The 18766-nt window shown below is 43.4% G+C and overlaps 1 protein-coding gene across 1 annotated transcript in view; it reads left to right on the top strand.

Moving 5' to 3' along the window:
• SH3YL1 (SH3 and SYLF domain containing 1) overlaps positions 1-18766 on the top strand; it is a 414394-nt gene that overhangs the window by 190372 nt on the left and 205256 nt on the right. Inside the window, exon 7 of the mRNA XM_069235839.1 lies at positions 18563-18725. Coding sequence (XP_069091940.1) covers positions 18563-18725 — 163 coding nt within the window. The remainder of the gene's footprint in view (positions 1-18562; positions 18726-18766) is intronic.

Below are 18766 nucleotides of genomic sequence, written 5' to 3'. Positions count from 1 at the left end.
CTCACAGCCTCTGCCATAGATAACTAACACTCTGGGTGACAGGTAATGCCTCTACGAGGGGCATGCAAACTAATCTTCTGCCTTAGGCTTGCTGGGGGGGCGGGCGGGTTTGGGGGGGTTGGCGGAAATACCTACACAGCCACAGCCACAACCCCATTTTAGCTAGATACACCTATGGGCCTACATGAGTAATACCAGTTTGTTTGGTTGGGGGGGATGTTACATACTTGTCCTGGGCAATGGAATTTGGAATGTTTGTTCATAAGGGAAATACGTGCTGTGACCCTCAAAGGGTTAACACTTAGTGAGTGAATGGATTAATTGGGACACAGATGGGTGCAGTGTGGGGCATTGAGTGTGAGCACTGCCCCATAGACCTGAACTGACATATATGGCAGAATTATTGAAATATAGGATCTTCTCCTGGAATATTCACGTAATTCATTCAATGCAGAAACACTACAGAGTGTTTTCATACTCGCAAAGGAGGGGGATCCACATTGCAATGCTGCAAGAAACACACCTAACAACTAAAGAAGGGACAGCATTACAGAATCATTGGAGGGGTTCAGACATTCTATACCAATTACTCGGCCTATGCTCGGGGGACCCTTATATGCGGATGGGAGTCCCTTTTGAAAAAAACAAAAAAAACGGCGAGATGACTGACCCTGAGGGCCGCTATGTAGTAGTAACGGGTAGACTTGAGGGAAGAATCATAGTCCTTACCAACCTTTATGCACCAAACCCAAACCCAAACCCAGACCAAGGAGCATTCCTGCCAACACTGTCAGGAACAATTGCCCCTCACCTGATACACTCTGCATTCATAGGAGGAGACTTTAAACATGTAGCTAACTTGAACATTGATAGATCTCGCACACCCCTGTGGGACCACCCTGTACATCGCACAGCTCACACTTTTCTAGTCTGGCAAACCAGATGGGGACATATTGTGCCATCTTCACCCACTAGAGCAGGATCATTTTTTCTGCTCTAGCTTATACGAGCTACAAACCCACTTGGAACCCTTCCTTGCTACACAAAGTAAATAGCCAGGTACAAGAAGTGGAGTACTTAACGAGAACACTTTCCGATCATAACTCTGTTCTCTTACACTTACGCTGGGAACGATCCAGGCCCCGTATCCCTACCTGGTGCTTGAAGCCAGAATTGCTAGAAGACCTGGCTTATCAAACATCAGTAGCAGACCAAATAAGACATTACTTCACCGAAAATGCTAAAACAGTAGCCTCCCCTCTAGTATCCTGGGATGCCTTCAAGGCAGTGATATGAGGCAAATGCATAGCAGGATCAGTGGGAGTTAGGAACATGCTACTAGGAGAGGTGGAGACAGCAGAGCAGGACCTGAGAGGCCTGGAATAAAGGCAACCTGGTCGCCCTGAACTGTAAATGGTTGTGCTAGAAGCTAAAGCAGGAGTAGCAGAACATGTGAATAATGAAATGAAATGCAGATTTTATATAGTGCTGCTTATTACCTGTGAGGGTCTCAAGGCGATGTCCATGGGCACGGGGAGATTAAGTGATTTGCCCAGAATCACAGGACATTGCACCGACACAGAGGTTCAATCCCGGGTCTCCAGGTCTCGAGTCAGTAGCTTTGACAGCTGCGCTACTTTGCATGGAAAGAGTCTGCTGTTTTGACTTTAAAAAATACATGATAGGAGCCCACGATGAGAGGGATAAATCAGGTTTGTTGCTGGCGTGGCTGCCGAACCTGACTAAACTGGGCACACCAACACTAGAAATACACACTGATGCTGGGGAGAGACTCTTCAGACAGCAGGAAATAAACTTGCACTGTGACGGCTACTGCACTACCCTTGGACAGGCAATAAGGGCACTAAAGACCAACTTGGATTTCTGGACAACACTACCCTTATTGGTAGCCGAGAAAGTTGCACTGATCAAAATGGGGACTCTCCCACAGTTACTATACTGTTTCACTGTCCTTAAACTCTCGATTCTGAGAGCGACATTCTGAGAACTACACTCACTGATAACAGCGTTCCTCTGGGGCTTGGGACGAAGGAGAGTAGCACTGGCAGCCATGAAGAGACAGAGCAACAAAGGCAGATTGGCAGTGCCAGTCTTTGAAACTTACTTTCTAGCAGTACAGATAGATAGTACTCAGATAGCACCGCAGGGCCCGAGATGATCATCTCCAACCTGGTGGTCCACAGAAGACTGTCAGCGGTATTAGGAGCCGATTTTCCGCCATGGTTTCCACGGTGGTAGCACCGCCATGAAAACCATGGCAGAAGGGCTACCGGTGACAGGGAGTTTCTTCCCTGTCACTGGTAGATGACCCACAGCAAGCAGTAGAGTCCCCTCCCCCCCTTTCGACACAGCAACCCCCACACCACCTTGTGGCACAGCATCCCCCTCCTCCAATCCTCCTGCATACATTCACACAGACACCCACACGCGCCATGCATCCTCATTCACCTACACTTACATGCACGCGTTCACTCACACGCATCCATACCTTACTCACTTCAGCATTCATACACACAATCAAGCACCCATACTCGCACCCATCCAAACACACATACTTGCACGCAGACACATGCATTTACAACACACACTTGCATACATACACAAACACACTTACATGCATGCACGCACTCACTTCAACATTCAGACACGCATACAACCACGCATACACATTCATGCACACCCAGACACAACATATCAAACATGCACACACAACACCCCTCACCCTCCTACCCCCCTCCCCTGTCAGTCGATCAGCTTACCTGGTCCAGGGAGAAGGTCATCTGGCAGGGAACAGGAAGGGGCGCTTCTACCACCAGCAGCTCCCTGCCAGCCCATAATATTTACATAATACAGCTGATGGAGTCATACTGGCGGGATGGGCTGGTGGTGGAACCGCTGAAGTGCCTCCACCCACCAGCACAACTACTGTTGGATTTCAGCCCAAAGTGTGGCGGAAATCCAGCAGTACCCATGATATGGTGGGCAAAAGACCGCCAGCACTTGTGGTCTTCTGTGAAGACGGCCAAAGTCGTAATGAGGGCCTGTATGAGGCTAGCCCTAATGCTAGCATATGAAAGGAGCAGGACTCAAAGCAGTGGAAAACGACTTTAGGAGTTTTCCACTACAAGGACATACAAAACACACATGTACATGTCCTGCCTTTTACCCACATGACACCCTGCCACTTGGGTTACCGAGGGCGATCCTGAGGGGTGTCTTATATGTAGAAAAAGGGGAGTTTAGGATTTGGCAAGTACTTTTAAATGCCAAGTCGAAGTGGCAGCGAAACTGCACACACAGGCCTTGCAGTGACAGGCCTGCTCCATCATTAAGGGGCTACTTATGTGGGTGGCACAACCAACAACCAGTACTGCAGGCCCACTAGTAGCATTCAATTTACAGGCCTCGGCAAATGTAGTGCACTTTACTAGGGACTTGCAAGTAAATCAAATATGCCAATTGAATATGAACCAATGTTACCATGTTTGTAGGGAGAGAACATATGCACTTAAGCATTGGTTAGCAGTGGTAAAGTGCTCTGAGGCCTAAAGCCAGCAAGAATGAGGTCAGAAAAAGAAGAGGAGGAAGGCAAAAAGTTTGGGGGTGTCCCTGAAGATAGACCATTTCCAGCACATGACTATTTATGCTTTTTGCTTTTCCACCAATCCTCAAACGAACACACATTGAGAAGCAGCAGCAGTTCCTAAGTAACCCTACAAAGCTACAAGCATGACCCCAGCAATACTGGTTTTGAGACGTACTACTTTAGAAGGAGGGAGTCTCAGACCTCTAAAGTGTTGTGGATAGAGTACTCTAAACCCTCAGTCTTTATCTCTCACGACATTCAGGCCATCTTAGTGAAGCATATGCTTTGGTACTAAGAAAGGGCATTAAGAAAAGTGGCAAATGTTGACCTTCTACTGGTGGTTTGTGTTCATATTTTCTTTCTTGCAGCTTGGCCTACCACTTGCAAAGATTTGCACCTGATCCAGATTTACAGCAACTGAAACTGCAGTAAGTCAAATAGTGATCACTTTAATTCAAGTATTTATGCGGAACAAAATTGGACTTTCAGGACAAAACCTCTGAAAGCAGGTTAAAATGAAAGTAAGGAATTCAAACAGGCAGACAGGAGCTTTGAAGAAAACAGAAGCCACTAAGAGAACCTCTGCAAGCAACACAAACATATAATGTTGTGACACATCAGAATTTGCTCCTGCTAGGTGTATAAGCCTTAAGGTGGTCTTCCCCTAAACTTTTTCCCTTCACTCCTCCTATTTTTACTGCACTTGTTTTTATTGACCTGATGACTCTGAACTTTACTACTACTTGCCAGTGCTAAATGTATTATGCTGTCTCCCCTGAGCATGGTAGAATTGGCTTATAGCCAATTGGCACATTTAATTTACTTTTAAGTTCCTAGTGAAGTTGTACTCCGGGCCTGTAAATTAAATACTACCAATGGGCGTGCAGCACTGATTTGACCACACACTTATCTAGCTCTGTCAAACATCTCTCAGTTCTGCTATCGCATTATGTGCATGCAGTTTTAAAATGCTGTTTTGACCTGGCAAAATAAACCTTTTGCCAGGCCCAAACCTTCTCTTATAATTTGTCACCCCTAGGGTAGCCCTGAACAGCCCAGAGTGCAGGGTACAGTGTATTTGAAAAGCTAAGCATAATCTTTTAAGTTTTGAGTGTACTGGTGGTGGAAAATACTTGAATTTGTTTTTCACTATTGCAAGGCCTACCTCTCCCATGGGATAACACCGGTGCCCTTACTGCATTTAAAAGTGCCATATTTTCACTGAGAGCAGGCACACAGCTCACGTTTGGTGACCAAAGAATTATTATATAAAGCATCTTTAATGGTAAGGTCTGATTGATTTTAAGTCACAATTATGAAAATATCACTTTAAGAAAGTTGCCATTCTCTTGTCCTAACCATTTAGTGCCTGCAGTATATCCCAGGGTCACATGACTAAGTGTAGCTGGCAGTTGGTCTTTGTGTATTGTTCCCAGTCATTAAGACAAAGGAAGGCTAGGTGTTAGCAGGATGGGCCACTCTGATTTAACAGGTCGGGGAGCTGTCATCTACCGCACTTGGACATCACATAGGCTTTACCTGAACACACTCACAGAGGGTGTGTCACAAGTCTTTGTGTCCCCAGACGAGCTGGGACAAGGGAAGGGAGGAAGGGTGTGTGAAAAACCTCCAGAACGTTCTCTTACTTCAAAGTGGACACCAGGTATAAATAATTAACCATCAGACACAACTCATTAGTACATATCTGGGCCTGTGGAACACTCAGAAGGACTGGTGTGTTGCTTTGCTGCAAAAGGATCTGCTACCCTACTGTCCCTGTGCCTGAGTGAGAAGGTCTGGACCTCCATCTTGAACCCAGGACCACCAGAGTGCCTCTAAGGTAGAGTTGGCTTGCATCTTGTACCCAGTACCGGGACTCTGCCAGCTGTGAGTCTTGCCCTGCAGGGGGTGCCACCCCAGTCCTTCACCCTTGGAAGTGGGCCTGAAGATGCTCTACCAGTCCAGCTGTGGTTTCATGAGAACTGACGTAGCATGATGCACTGCCTCACAAAACTCTGCCTCTGAACCACTTTGTGATGCATCCCTGAGGAAGGATTTTGCATCGGATTGTAGCCTCCTCAGAACCACTGCTGTGTGACACATCATCAGTGCAGATCTCTGCACTGGAAGCCCTTCGAGGGCATCCTCGACAACTATGAAGGACTGCACATGGCATGCCCCTCAACTTCTTCGGAACCGTGCTACACAATGCATCTTCTATGCAGGATCTCACAACTCTTCGCAACCAGAAATTAAGGTACTATGTTCAGCAGATGTAACAGGGTCCCTAAAGCTGGTCCGCATCATGGTCGGCCTGAACGTTTTACTTTATTCCTGTCTAGTGAGACCAGTTGGCACTTTGTAATTTTGACGCTATTTACACTGAATTCTATAAAAATTGTGGTTCTACTTATTAAGTTATTTATTACATTTTTATCTAAACTGGTGTGGGGCTTTTACTGTGTTGTATTTCACTTTATTACACTGTGAAGTGCTGCATTAATACTTTATACCAGCGGTTTCCAACCTGTGGTCCACAGATCTCAAGGGGTCCATGACATATTCCAAGGGGATTTGCATGCATCTCAAGGCCTGGGCCATTAGGAAGGCACTTCTCCATCTGGGGCCTCTCAACAAACGTGAATTTGTTTATATGTGCTACTTCATTTGTGCAGGAGCTTTAAAAGCATTGCAAAGTTTCTTGTATATGCAGCAGGTTTCGGGCAAAAATAGGTGTGAAGCTAGCTCTGGTGATTAAATGTACCTGCTGGAGAGAAGCAGGAGTTTTGTCTAGGGGCAATTTAAATTCATCTAAGGTAGCAAAGATGATTAATATGCCTGCCGCCAAGAATGTGTATCATCCACATCAAATAACAGTATTTTATGTGCATAGCACAGTGGGTTACTGCTTTGGTCACAGAGATTCTTTTGTTACAAATATAATCTAGCGCTGTGAGCTATGAACTGCCATTAAAGAGCTGCCTGCAAACTGCATGGAACAATTTAGAAAGTTATGTTTTTTCCCAGTCTTTCATTATCCTGATGCTGTTAAAGGGTTGTTTGCGTACAAATACGTTCTTATTATTAAAGTCAATGCTAACCACTGTGTTACGACCTGAATTCTGAGTTTGTACTACTCCAGACCAAGCACTCTTAGAAAATGCCCACCACTATGGGTGACATGTGAATCCTACACTTTATAGTCTACTTCTCCTTATGTAACATTTTCTTTATATTGATTTACACATGTATGATTCATTGTCTTTGTAAGTGTGTGATGTAAAGTGCTGACACCCTACATTGGTATGAGAGGTGCTAAAAAACTGAAATGAAATACATGTGACAGAGGGGCTATGGAGAGATATGGAGACATGAGAGGCTCTTATGTTTTTACTTCCTTTCACCACCACATATTTATGGGAAAAACAGACTTTGAACTTTCAGAAATAAAAACCAAACATTGAAAAGTTAGTCGCTGAGCTGTAGCACCAACCTTTCTGTTACGGTTCTCGGTTGATTTCAAGATTTCAGTGTTTTAGTAAATACTAAAATGCCATTATTTGACTTGGAAGCACTTTTCTCAGCTTGGTTTGGGCAGGAAACCCTTCCCCAAAAGAAATCCTACCCAAGGTTGTTTAAAACATTAACTAGAACAGGAGCCATGAATACCAAACTGGAGAATACAATGCAGTTGGACTGCCACATGCATAAACCTGTGCGCATCTCTGAATATCGTCATTGTCAGGCTAGTTTTCCCCAATAGGGATAGAATTTGAGAGGTGCCCAAGAGGATGAAACTCGTCAAGGTAATGGAAATTTTGACACTCTACAGCTCCTTTAATGACCAGGTTTTTATTGAAAAGCTGAAACAACTTTTTAACTTAAATAGAAGCATGAACCAAAATGGATTTGCTTGTCTCAGTCGTATACATGTGTAACCAGGATAAGTCGCTTTTAATATAGATACGTTAAAAGTGAGATGCATCTACCAAGACTGAGATGAGATAACTTTGGGCAAAAAGGGACGGGGCCCAGAATTCTAGTAATGGATAAAGGGCCAAAATTGACAGACATAACTTGGATCTCAAACATTCTGGTGGGGAAATGTAGAAAAGACAGTGAGACCTTGTATCCAACCTCATATCTTCGGGATGAGCTCAAACCCTGGTAGATATGGCACAGAGCAGGGAGGATTACTTAAGAAAATGTATAATGCATTTAGAAGTAACAAAACAGTTAAAAGTCAAAAACACAACACAATAAAAATCCCACTCCAGTTTACAAAGATAGCGACTAATGTAATGAACAAAATCACACCAAAACGACAAAATTAGAGGTACTAGAAACATACATTTTTAAAGCTGTAAATGAAAATAAGGCCAAAATGCGTGAAGCTCTAGCTGCGGTCATCTGGTTGCGCTTGACCAATATCTAGGTGCAATTTAAGGCTGATTGCTATGGTATGTGAGTAAAATACAGAAACCAAGTTTGCCTCATTACAAGTTTTACCTTCTGACTTAGTCCCTGGAATAAAATTCCGTAATCCTCAATGGGGCAAGACTGTGGCAGAGAAGGTCTCCAAGAGGCCGGATAGCCAACGGATGAAGACCCGCAAAGGCATTGAGTTTTGGCAGGAAAGCTCTGAGCTGCAGGAATTCTAAATGCTCACTGAAAGAAGGTCCCTTACCAGCTGGATACTTTTGGTGGGTTCCCCAGTAATCGGTAAAGATTTCTGCCTTCAGATGTCACTTTTTTAGATCGCAGATTCCTCCAGTGGTGCAAGGCTGAAACTTGTACCAAAACTGGGCTCAATGAGGCCTGATAGCCTCTCTGCAATGTCCTGCTGAACCTGATTTGCTGCTGCAGAAATTGCTGAGAGCAAGAGCAACATGAGTCTTTGACCCGGCAGCAGCACACATTTATCAGGTTGCCTTGCTAGGTCTGGCCCCATCCTCTGAAGGTCTTTAGAGCCAAATAGTTTCCAAATAACACAATCAAAGGTTCTTGGATGTCAAAAATAGTACTTGCTCATCAAGACTCCCTCCTTTGGAAGTTACCAGAAGGGTCCAGGGCAGGTACACCTGAACTTGTCAGCTGGCCTCTTTAGGAAGAAGGAGTCTAACATCTTGTTGTGTAGCAAGTTAGCCAACTGACCTTAGCATGCCACGTCTTTGTCTTAGGTACAAGTGGGAGCCGGTCCAGCCTTTCCGATCTCCTCACAGATCTCAACAGCGGATATAGTTTCTCTTCCAAAGGCCCAATAGTGTTCGGAAGAGGGTGCCCACAGGTGCCACATTTATACCTAGCATTAGCCAGTGGCTGGGGGGTTGCCCCTGCCTAATGAAAAAGGGGAAAGAATCTCAGGGGTAACCCTACCACTTTTTCTGTGGTGCCTTTGTGTGCTACTGCAAACAACCCTATAGGGACCATCTCTTCCTAAACCAACCTTGTTAAAACCTTTCTTTCCTTGAGGAGAGCTTGTTTGCCCATCCTTGAGGTGTGGCCAGGCAAATGAGCAACCTCTCCTCTATGGTCACTCAAAACTGGTCCTAGGGGAAAGTCCTGTTCAAATGGGATTAGTGCCGGGCTGACTAGAGGGACAAAGGAGGGGGCAGACCCAGCTTTTAGCCACATCTGCCTGTGATAGGGTAGGCCTCTTTGAAGTTAATTAAGCACCTAGATACTGCCCAGTTGATCATTATATTAGAGAAACAGAACACCTCCCCACACCCAAGGCCTTTGACTCAGCTCTGAGAGCTTGTTCACTCTTCATCAAAGAGGATATTCAGCTCCTGGGGGGACACTTGGGAGCTCCTGCAGTAGGCTTCCAGAGGCTTTAGGCAGGTAAAAGGTGACTTTTTAAAAATACACTATGTAAAATATTTTGTAAAAAGCCCAGTGGATTGGGCTTCTAATAAATATTTTAAAATGTCCAAGAGTGTACTTTGTAGCTGTTTCGCAAGAGGAGATAACATCCATTAAGTTTAATGTTCTATCCCAGTGCTTAGCTATGGAACAGATAACCTTGCTACAGTCAAAATAGCTTTTGGGGCCTTGTCTCTTAGGGGTGATTTATTAATATTTAAATGAATGGTTTAGACCTGTCAGGTTGAATTTGCACTCTTAAAACTGCACAGAGACTGCAGTAGTAGGCCTACAGTCATGCTTTGCACAGTTACTCCTGTGGAGGCACAATGGGTGTTACAGTCCACTAATGACATTTAACTTACAGCCCTGGGTATACTAAGGACTTATTGGCAAGTTAAATATACCAATTAGGAGTTTGGGCAATTCCAAATGTTTTAGGTTTCAGAGCACATGCACTGGGCAAGGGCCAAAAACCTGCAATAAACTCTAGCAAAACAAATTGAAGTGACTATGCAAAAATGCATTTTCTTATTTTAGGACAGGAACTTTTTTTTTTTTTTTAAAGTTGGGACAAGCCATGATGCATCTTGGTTCCTTTAAAAAATTTTTTTTACTTTTCTTAACAGCTCTGTTATAGGGTACACAGTTTTCAAGAAGTCCTTTATAAACTTGTGGTAATAATAACAAGGTCAGGCAACCTCTGGATTTCTACATAGTAGGCTGTTTGAGTTTTCTGACCTTTTTAATAACAATTGCTATTCCATCCTTGGGTGGATCAAAACCAATACACTCCCATCGGTTCTAGGTCAAATTGGCATTTTCAGGTTTTATTAAGAGATTACTATCTTTGAGTCTTTGTAAAACCTTTTTTATACCTTTTTGATATTGTCTAAATTTATTTGAGAAGGTCAGGATAGCCTCCATATAATACCATAGAGTGCAGTAGGAAGTCTGAAAAGAAGGAATCCATAAACCTTTGATAAATAGACGGAGCACTGCATAATCCAAATGGCATAACTCTGTATTCAGAGTGCCCCAGCGGATTTGTAAAGTCAGTTTTCCACTCCTTTTCATCTCCAGATCTGAGAAGATGACAGGCCCTATAATATCTATTTTAAAACTATTAGCCTAAACTGCATTTCAAATCCCAATCCAAATCTCATAAAAGGATAACAGTCCTTGGCAATAATTAGATTTTATTTGATTCAAGACACAATAACTTGGACAGGGGCATAACTCAGTTCAATCCTCCTTGGGTACTAAAAAGAGAGGTACTCCAGCTGAAAATGTAATTAGTACAATCAGTCCATTTAGAATTTTCTTCTCTAAATGTTTGATAATTCTCTGCTCCTTATGGGATAAAGAATACATTTGCTGAACAGGAACTGTAGAATTGGGTTCTAAATAGATGCCACAGTCAAATATGCTACGAGGTGGCCAGGTTTTATCTTTATTTTCAGAAGAAATATCCAGGTATTCCTTATGCTTCCTGAGAATTACATTTAGCATTGCCACCCTCTTAAGTTCAGTCTTACTTTGCAATAATGGCTCATCAACATGGCCGATGTTCTCTTACTCGTCTCCACGCCGGCACTTTCCTCAACATGTACTCTGAGGGAAGCCAACTTATTAACATATTATTTGTGTTTCCTCCGTGGCCGTTTTATCTTCCTCGACATGTACTCCGAGGTTAGCTAACTTAAACACATTTCCTGTTTGGTTTCTGTAGGAAAGTACCATCTTGCCTGGCATCTTACCCCCATATTTCACTGTATATATGTTGTTTTAGTCTATGTGTCACTGGGACCCTGCCAGGCAGGGCCCCATTGCTCATAAGTATGTGCCCTGTATGTGTTCCCTGTGTGATGCCTAACTGTCTCACTGAGGCTCTGCTAACCAGAACCTCAGTGGTTATGCTCTCTCTGCTTTCCATATTTGTCACTAACAGGCTAGTGACTAAATTTACCAATTCACATTGGCATGCTGGTACACCCATATAATTCCCTTGCATGTGGTACTGAGGTACCCAGGGTATTGGGGTTCCAGGCGATCCCTATGGGCTGCAGCATTTCTTTTGCCACCCCTAGGGAGCTCTGATAATTCTTACACAGGTCTGCCAGTGCAGCCTGCGTGAAATAACGTCCACGTTATTTCACAGCCATTTACCACTGCACTTAAGTAACTTATAAGTCACCTATATGTCTAACCTTTAGCTGGTGAAGGTTGGGTGCAAAGTTACTTAGTGTGTGGGAACACTGGCCCTAGCCAAGGTGCCCCCACATCGTTCAGGGTCAATTCCCCGGACTTTGTGAGTGCGGGGACACCATTACACGCGTGCACTATACATAGGTCACTACCTATGTATAGCGTCACAATGGTAACTCCGAACATGGCCATGTAACATGTCTAAGATCATGGAATTGTCCCCTCAATACCATTCTGATATTGGGGGGACAATTCCATGATTCCCCGGGTCTCTAGCACAGAACCCGGGTACTGCCAAACTGCCTTTCCGGGTTTTCCACTGCAGCTGCTGCTGCTGCCAACCCCTCAGACTGGTTTCTGCCCTCCTGGGGTCCAGGCAGCCCTGGCCCAGGAAGGCAGAACAAAGGATTTCCTCTGAGAGATGGTTTTACATCCTCTCCCTTTGGAAATGGGTGTGAAGGGCTGGGGAGGAGTAGTCTCCCCCAGCCTCTGGACATGCTTTGATGGGCACAGATGGTGCCCATCTCTGCATAAGCCAGTCTACACCGGTTCAGGGATCCCCCAGTCCTGCTCTGGCCCAAAACTGGACAAAGGAAAGGGGAGTGACCACTCCCCTGACCAGTACCTCCCAGGGGAGGTGCCCAGAGCTCCTCGAGTGTGTCCCAGACCTCTGCCATCTTGGAAACAGAGGTTTTGGGGGCAGACTGGACTGCTCTGAGTGGCCAGTGCCAGCAGGTGACGTCAGAGGCTCCTTCTGATAGGCTCTTACCTCTCTTGGTAGCCAATCCTTCTTCCTTGGCAGCCAAACCTCCTTTTCTGGCTATTTAGGTTCTCTGCTTTGGGGAATTCTTTAGCTCAGGACACCTGCAAAACCGCAACAAAGTAGCAAGATGACTACCAGCAACATTGTAGCACCTAATCCTGCTGGCTTTCTCAACTGTTTCCATGTGGTGCATGCTCTGGGGGTAGCCTGCCTTCACTCTGCTCCAGAAGCTCCGAAGAAATCTCCTGTGGGTCGACTGACTCTTCCCCCTGCTAACGCAGGCACCAAAAGACTGCAACACTGGTCCTCTGGGTCCCCTCTCATCCTGACGACCGTGGTCCTTGGAACACAGCAACTCTGCCAAGTGACTCCCACAGTCCAGTGACTCTTCAGTCCAAGTTTGGTGGAGGTAAGACCCTGCCTCACAACGCTAGATTGCAAAGCTGTGTCCCGCATGATTTGCAGCTGCTCCGGCTCCTGTACACTCTTCCAGGATTTCCTTTGTGCAAAGCCAAGCCTGGGTCCCCGGCACTCTGTCCTGCAGTGCACAGCCTTCTGAGTTGTCCTCCGGCGTCTTCTTCTGCCGGTGCTGCCTGCTTTTGTGAGGGCTCCCTGAGTTGCTGGGCGCCCCCTCAGTCTCCTCCTCCAAGTGGCGACATCCTGGTCCCTCCTGGGCCACAGCAGCACCCAAAAACCTCTACCGCGACCCTTGCAGCTAGCAAGGCTTGTTTGCGGTCTTTCTGTGTGGGAACACCTCTGCAAGCTTCATCGCGACGTGGGACATCCGTCTTCCAAAGGAGAAGTTCCTAGTCCTCTTCTTTCTTGCAGAACTCCAAGCTTCTTCCAACCGGTGGCAGCTTCCTTGCACCTTCAGCTGGCATTTCCTAGGCTCCTGCCCACTCTCGACACTGTCACGACTATTGGACTTGGTCCCCTTGTCTTACAGGTACTCTGGTCCGGAAATCCACTGTTGTTGCATTGCTGGTGTTTGTTCCTCCTGCAGAATTCCCCTATCACGACTTCTGTGCTCTCTGGGGGTAGTAGATGTACTTTACACCTACCTTTCAGGGTCTTGGGGTGAGGTATTTTTCTAACTCTCACTGTTTTCTTACAGTCCCAGCGACCCTCTACAAGCTCACATAGGTTTGGGGTCCATTCGTGGTTCGCATTCCACTTTTGAAGTATATGGTTTGTGTTGCCCCTATACCTATGTGCTCCTATTGCAATCTATTGTAATTCTACACTGTTTACATTACTTTTCTTGCTTTTACTTACCTAATTTTGGTTTGTGTACATATAACTTGTGTATATATCTTATCCTCTTACTGAGGGTACTCACTGAGATACTTTTGGCATATTGTCATAAAAATAAAGTACCTTTATTTTTACTAACTCTGTCTATTGTGTTTTCTTTAGATATTGTGCATGTGATACAAGTGGTATAGTAGGAGCTTTACATGTCTCCTAGTTCAGCCAAAGCTGCTTTGCCATAGCTACCTTCTATCAGCCTAAGCTGCTAGAAACACCTCTTCTACACTAATAAAGGATAACTGGACCTGGCACAAGGTGTAAGTACCTCTGGTACCCACTACAAGCCAGGCCAGCCTCCTACAGTTTCTCCGTGAACTTTTTAGTTCTAAGACAGACCATTTTACCTTTATTAATGCCGCTTGTATTTCATACCGGCATTACAGCAGTTTTGAGGCACAGCTTCCTGGCTCGTGCTTTGTTATTTTTAATGGAAAGCCCCTTATCTGTTTACTCCATAATGCGCCTATTTTGCCCTTGGTTTGTTTCCTACAATATTGGATTGCACCATTAGCCCTCACTTCATTTGTCAATCGGTTAATAGGTTCACTATTATTTTTTGCACTCCTAGATACTTGTGCTAATCATTTTTAAAACATTTTCCATGTACATTTAACCCTTTTTTTTATACTTTGATACTGGTGCTTACTAGTTATATAACAATTGCCATCAATATATATTAATTAGTTCACATTTAGTCCCCGCCACTCATGCATATCTTTTATAATCTTTGTATGCTTTATAGATAATTCACGGTGTCAAACTTTACCTGGAATTTTATTCCCTCAGAGATTTGAGACTTATCATGGTCTCACATAACTGCCACTTTTCTTCCTTGTGACTTCCATGAAAGAGTTACTCATAACCATATTTCTGAAGCATATCATATCTTCTTTCTACATACATTTGGTACTTTCTGGACTGTGCCTTTGCTTTGAGGTATGTTTTTCTTCATTTCTCAGCTATGATACACTATCACCATTTCTAGGTAACTCCCTGATGTTGGTGATGAGGTTTTAATACAATATTTTATTTGTAACACTTTTCTTACGCCATCGCTACTATGGTATCAGCACTCAGGGTATGCTGATACTGGGTTCTTCGACTTTCTTACTTATATAATGTGCGTTTTTACGATCAGCTCTCTCACTACTTCCCTTTCTTTTTGGCAAACGAGCAACTTACCACATTTTCTCTTCAGTTGATGCATGATTCAACATTTGTACTTTCACACTCCATTTTAACATGCTATCATCCTCAAACGTTCTTTGATAGGGTATTTATTACCATAGCTGTTTGTATATACCTTGAAGCCTTGAAAAAGCCACTTGTGACGAAACACGTGTTGGATTGCTTATGCAAAGATGTTCATCCAACTGAGTACGATGGCTGTGGTTAAGGAAGGTTAATCACTCGATGGACCTATGCTAATGTCTTATAATAAAGGATCATTTCACAACTGTTTTCAACTGAAAGACTGATTTATATATGGACTTTCTGAGTGCAGTGGTGTCTGTTTTTAACTTTGTTGAAGTGTTTGTTCTGAACACCAAAATACACCCTAGGGTAGTGGAGTGTACTTGACCGCATTGCATCTACAGTTTTCTATCTAAAATGCCACATTCATACTGTGACCACATTTGGGATGTGCATCTTACTTGCCACCACTACCCGGCTTGCTTTGTATACATTACTTTGCAATAAACTGGAATTGTTTTCTGCACTTGGAATGCAATGTTGTACATGAAATACAGATTGCAAAACAAAAGTTTTAGCTGACCAGTTTATTAAGGGATTATGGACAGCCAGACAATTTATATCAAGAATTATAGGATGCACAGACTGCAATCTGGTCAAAGGTTAGTAAATAATTTATTTGGAGATCTTTAGTTTCAACACTTTAGTCTGTTCCTTGGCAGGTCCTGAAATCACAGGAGTACCATCCACTGCCTCTAAATATAAGTGGTTGTGGATTTTTAGAGAATAGAGTATTATAATTTTCATTGGCCCGCCTTATATCCCTATAAGTTTCTGATGCCTCTTGATCAATCAAAACTGAGCTTGAAATAGGAATATCACATCTAGTTAAGATGGACTGAGAAAAAAGGAATCCAGAAATTGAGTTAAGTTAATGTATTTGTGACTAGGATTGATGACTAAAGCTCTTCTCCTTAGTTTATGGGTTAGTTAGCTTGTTTTCCGCATTCTTAGACAGAACAGTGCAACCATTTTAAAGGTCCCCCTTCTAACTAAAATTCAGGCACAAACCTTCTTTCCTGTGTTTCCTCTTCAGAAAAGGGCCTTTGGGTCAAACCGAATGGCATAGGTTCGCCCTCTACAGTCTCTCCTTCATGGTTCACAGAAGCTGAATACCGAAAAGTGCAACATTAACTCTTTCTTGTCTCAGATCTTCACTCCTTTATCTGACTGTCTATTTGTGGAACAAGAGTTATTAGCCCTGGGGAAGGCCAAAACACCCAAGACAGTTTATCCTTTAATTCATCCTCTAATCTTTTCTGAAAGATAGCAATTTACATATAAACATTCTAATCAGTATCTTTGGCAAAATAGTAAATTGTTTACTATAGGCTTGCTTACCCATTCAGCCTTATCAGATCACCAGTAACTCTCCATGTAAGCGGTACGCCCGATCATGATGGTCAAGCATAATTTTGAAATACCGTAGAATTCCAGGATAGTTATCCAAGAAGACTTTCTCTAGCGTCCAGAGGTGTAGCCCATGACAGGGCACTGCCTATTAAGTTGCTAATGACGATCCCCTACCTTGGCACCAGTAGCATAGAGGCGGGTTTTTGAAATGAGAAGTGCACACTAGAAATTTCAAGAAATTCTTCATTGAGATCAAGCTTTTGTTCAACAAGGTCAACAATGGGTGGATCCAAAGTATTCTGTTGTAGTAGGGCTAAAGAAACACCTCAAGTGGTATGTTCTGTGATCAAGGCTTGGACCTGGGTCATTGAGGCATTTGCGGCTGCTATGAGATCTTGGACTTGATCCATCTAAGAATCAGAATCAAAATGTTGGTGGGTGTTGCACTTTGTCAAACACCTTTCTTCTACTGGTGGTTCATGGTGGTCTTTTTCTCTCTGGTAAAGCCTATCTCTCTTAAGGACTAGTCCTTGATCGAGAAGTCAGAATAATTGGAACATAAGGAAGCCAGTTAGAGATCACTGAAATGCCAGTGTTTCAGTGAAAAAGCATCTGATCTAGGTAAAAAAAAACTCTGAAAATAGGAGAGAACAGAAGCAGGCAATTTGCAGGGAAACTGGGACCATGAAGAAAACAGAAGCTGTCAAGAGAACCTTAGTAAGAAACTCAAACAGATACATTCATAGCATTGCCGGGAAGTAGTTACTCCATCTTGGTTTTGGCAAGAATATTCCCTGCAATGTAAGAAAATAAATTCTTCCCCAAGGTAAAAAAATGGATCCAAGTCTATTAAAAAGGACTAGATTGGGAGCCAAGAAAGCCAGACTGGCAATACCAGTGTAGGCTGCGGGAGGGGTGTGGTTATTGGGTGCAGCAAAGCGATACACAAGAAGGAGAGCAACGAAACACATGAACTCTCCTGAAGTGTTTAATGGAAAAGAAGACAGTAGCTCCTAATATGTGAGCAATGGAGGGATATAAGTCAGCCATTCAAATGAATTGTAAAGAGGGTATGATCCAGCCGGTAGTTGGGGGGAACAAAAGCAAGAACAGGAAAGCAAGCTTACATGTGTGACAATACAGCCAGCCATTGTTAAGCAGTGGATGGATTGTAAGCCTGTTATAAACCTCTAGTATCGTCCACAATAGGCTTTAGTCTACCAGGCAGCTAGAGGCTGTCTTGTAGGCCAGACCAAGCAATAAATCCAAGTTTAATTAACCTGTGGAAAATGCATTGCTATAGTAGGAAACGTCAGTTTGTCAGTTTGTTAATGCGATCATCAATGATGTCTGTGTGAGTAACCAGAGGGTCCCTGGTCCAAATCTTGGTTGATTAACTGGCGAAGAGTGTTATATAGCGCTAGGAGGTCACCATTGACAGAAGTACTTTGAATAGAAGTCATCAATTAAAAAATGTATTGCACACAGTATGATACGCGACAACCAATGTAAGACAGGCTGTCCCAAACTGTGCGGAATGATTCAGTGTTTAATTGTTTTAAAAAGTTCTATTTTCAGTACTACACACTCAAACTGTACCTAGTGCAAACCTTTTTTGTAGGCCTCCATTTGAAGAGCACATTCCGGAACTGGAAAGAGCCTTAAGTTACTGCTTAAAAAGATTAACTCTATCACCATGAAGCTACAAATGATTCTATCAATTAAAATCAATTCTGTTTTCAAGCAGCCTTTAGAATTGTCAGTTAACCAATTGTACAACACCAGAGGCTCTCTGGAAAGAAGTCTTTCTTTTTTGTTCTTCAGCTGCCTGTCCTCTCGCTTCAATGAGCAGGAGATGCCGTCCTTAATTTTCAGCCAGAGGCAACGTGGTGGCAGCATTCACCATGCAGGAACTTTTTTTGTAACAAAAAGTATAGGACCAATAATGATATTAAAAAAGCTTTTTAAGTAAATTCCACTGACTTCAACCTCTGGTTTAAGTCTGTTCTATCTGGTAATGTGCCTAAATGAACATAACAGTACCACACCCTTATATCAAGAAAAAAGTGCATGCTGCCTTTTCTAAAAGTACACTGATGAATACATGTGAAAAATGTCTCTTTTGGCATCGTGCTGTAAAAAATTATTTTTGTATTTTACCAGTGATTTTAAATGAAGAAACTGTCTATTCTTATTTCCAGATTTTATTGCCAAGAAATCCGTGCTTGTGAAATTTTATCTGGAGATGTACCCCGTCCTGCACAAGCAGAGGAACTGTATGAAATTCTTTCCTCATTTACTATGAAATATGAAAAAGAGGGGCAAAGTATCAATGTGAGGAAAGCAGCCAAAGAACAAAAAAGGGTTTGTGGACCTTGCAAATTCTGATTTTCATTTTGCTGTAG

The sequence above is a fragment of the Pleurodeles waltl genome, chromosome 5 (genome assembly GCF_031143425.1).
Source record: "Pleurodeles waltl isolate 20211129_DDA chromosome 5, aPleWal1.hap1.20221129, whole genome shotgun sequence".
Taxonomy (NCBI): Eukaryota; Metazoa; Chordata; class Amphibia; order Caudata; family Salamandridae; genus Pleurodeles; species Pleurodeles waltl.
Note: the sequence above shows the minus strand (reverse complement) of the source record. Positions and strands in the feature narration are given on the sequence as shown.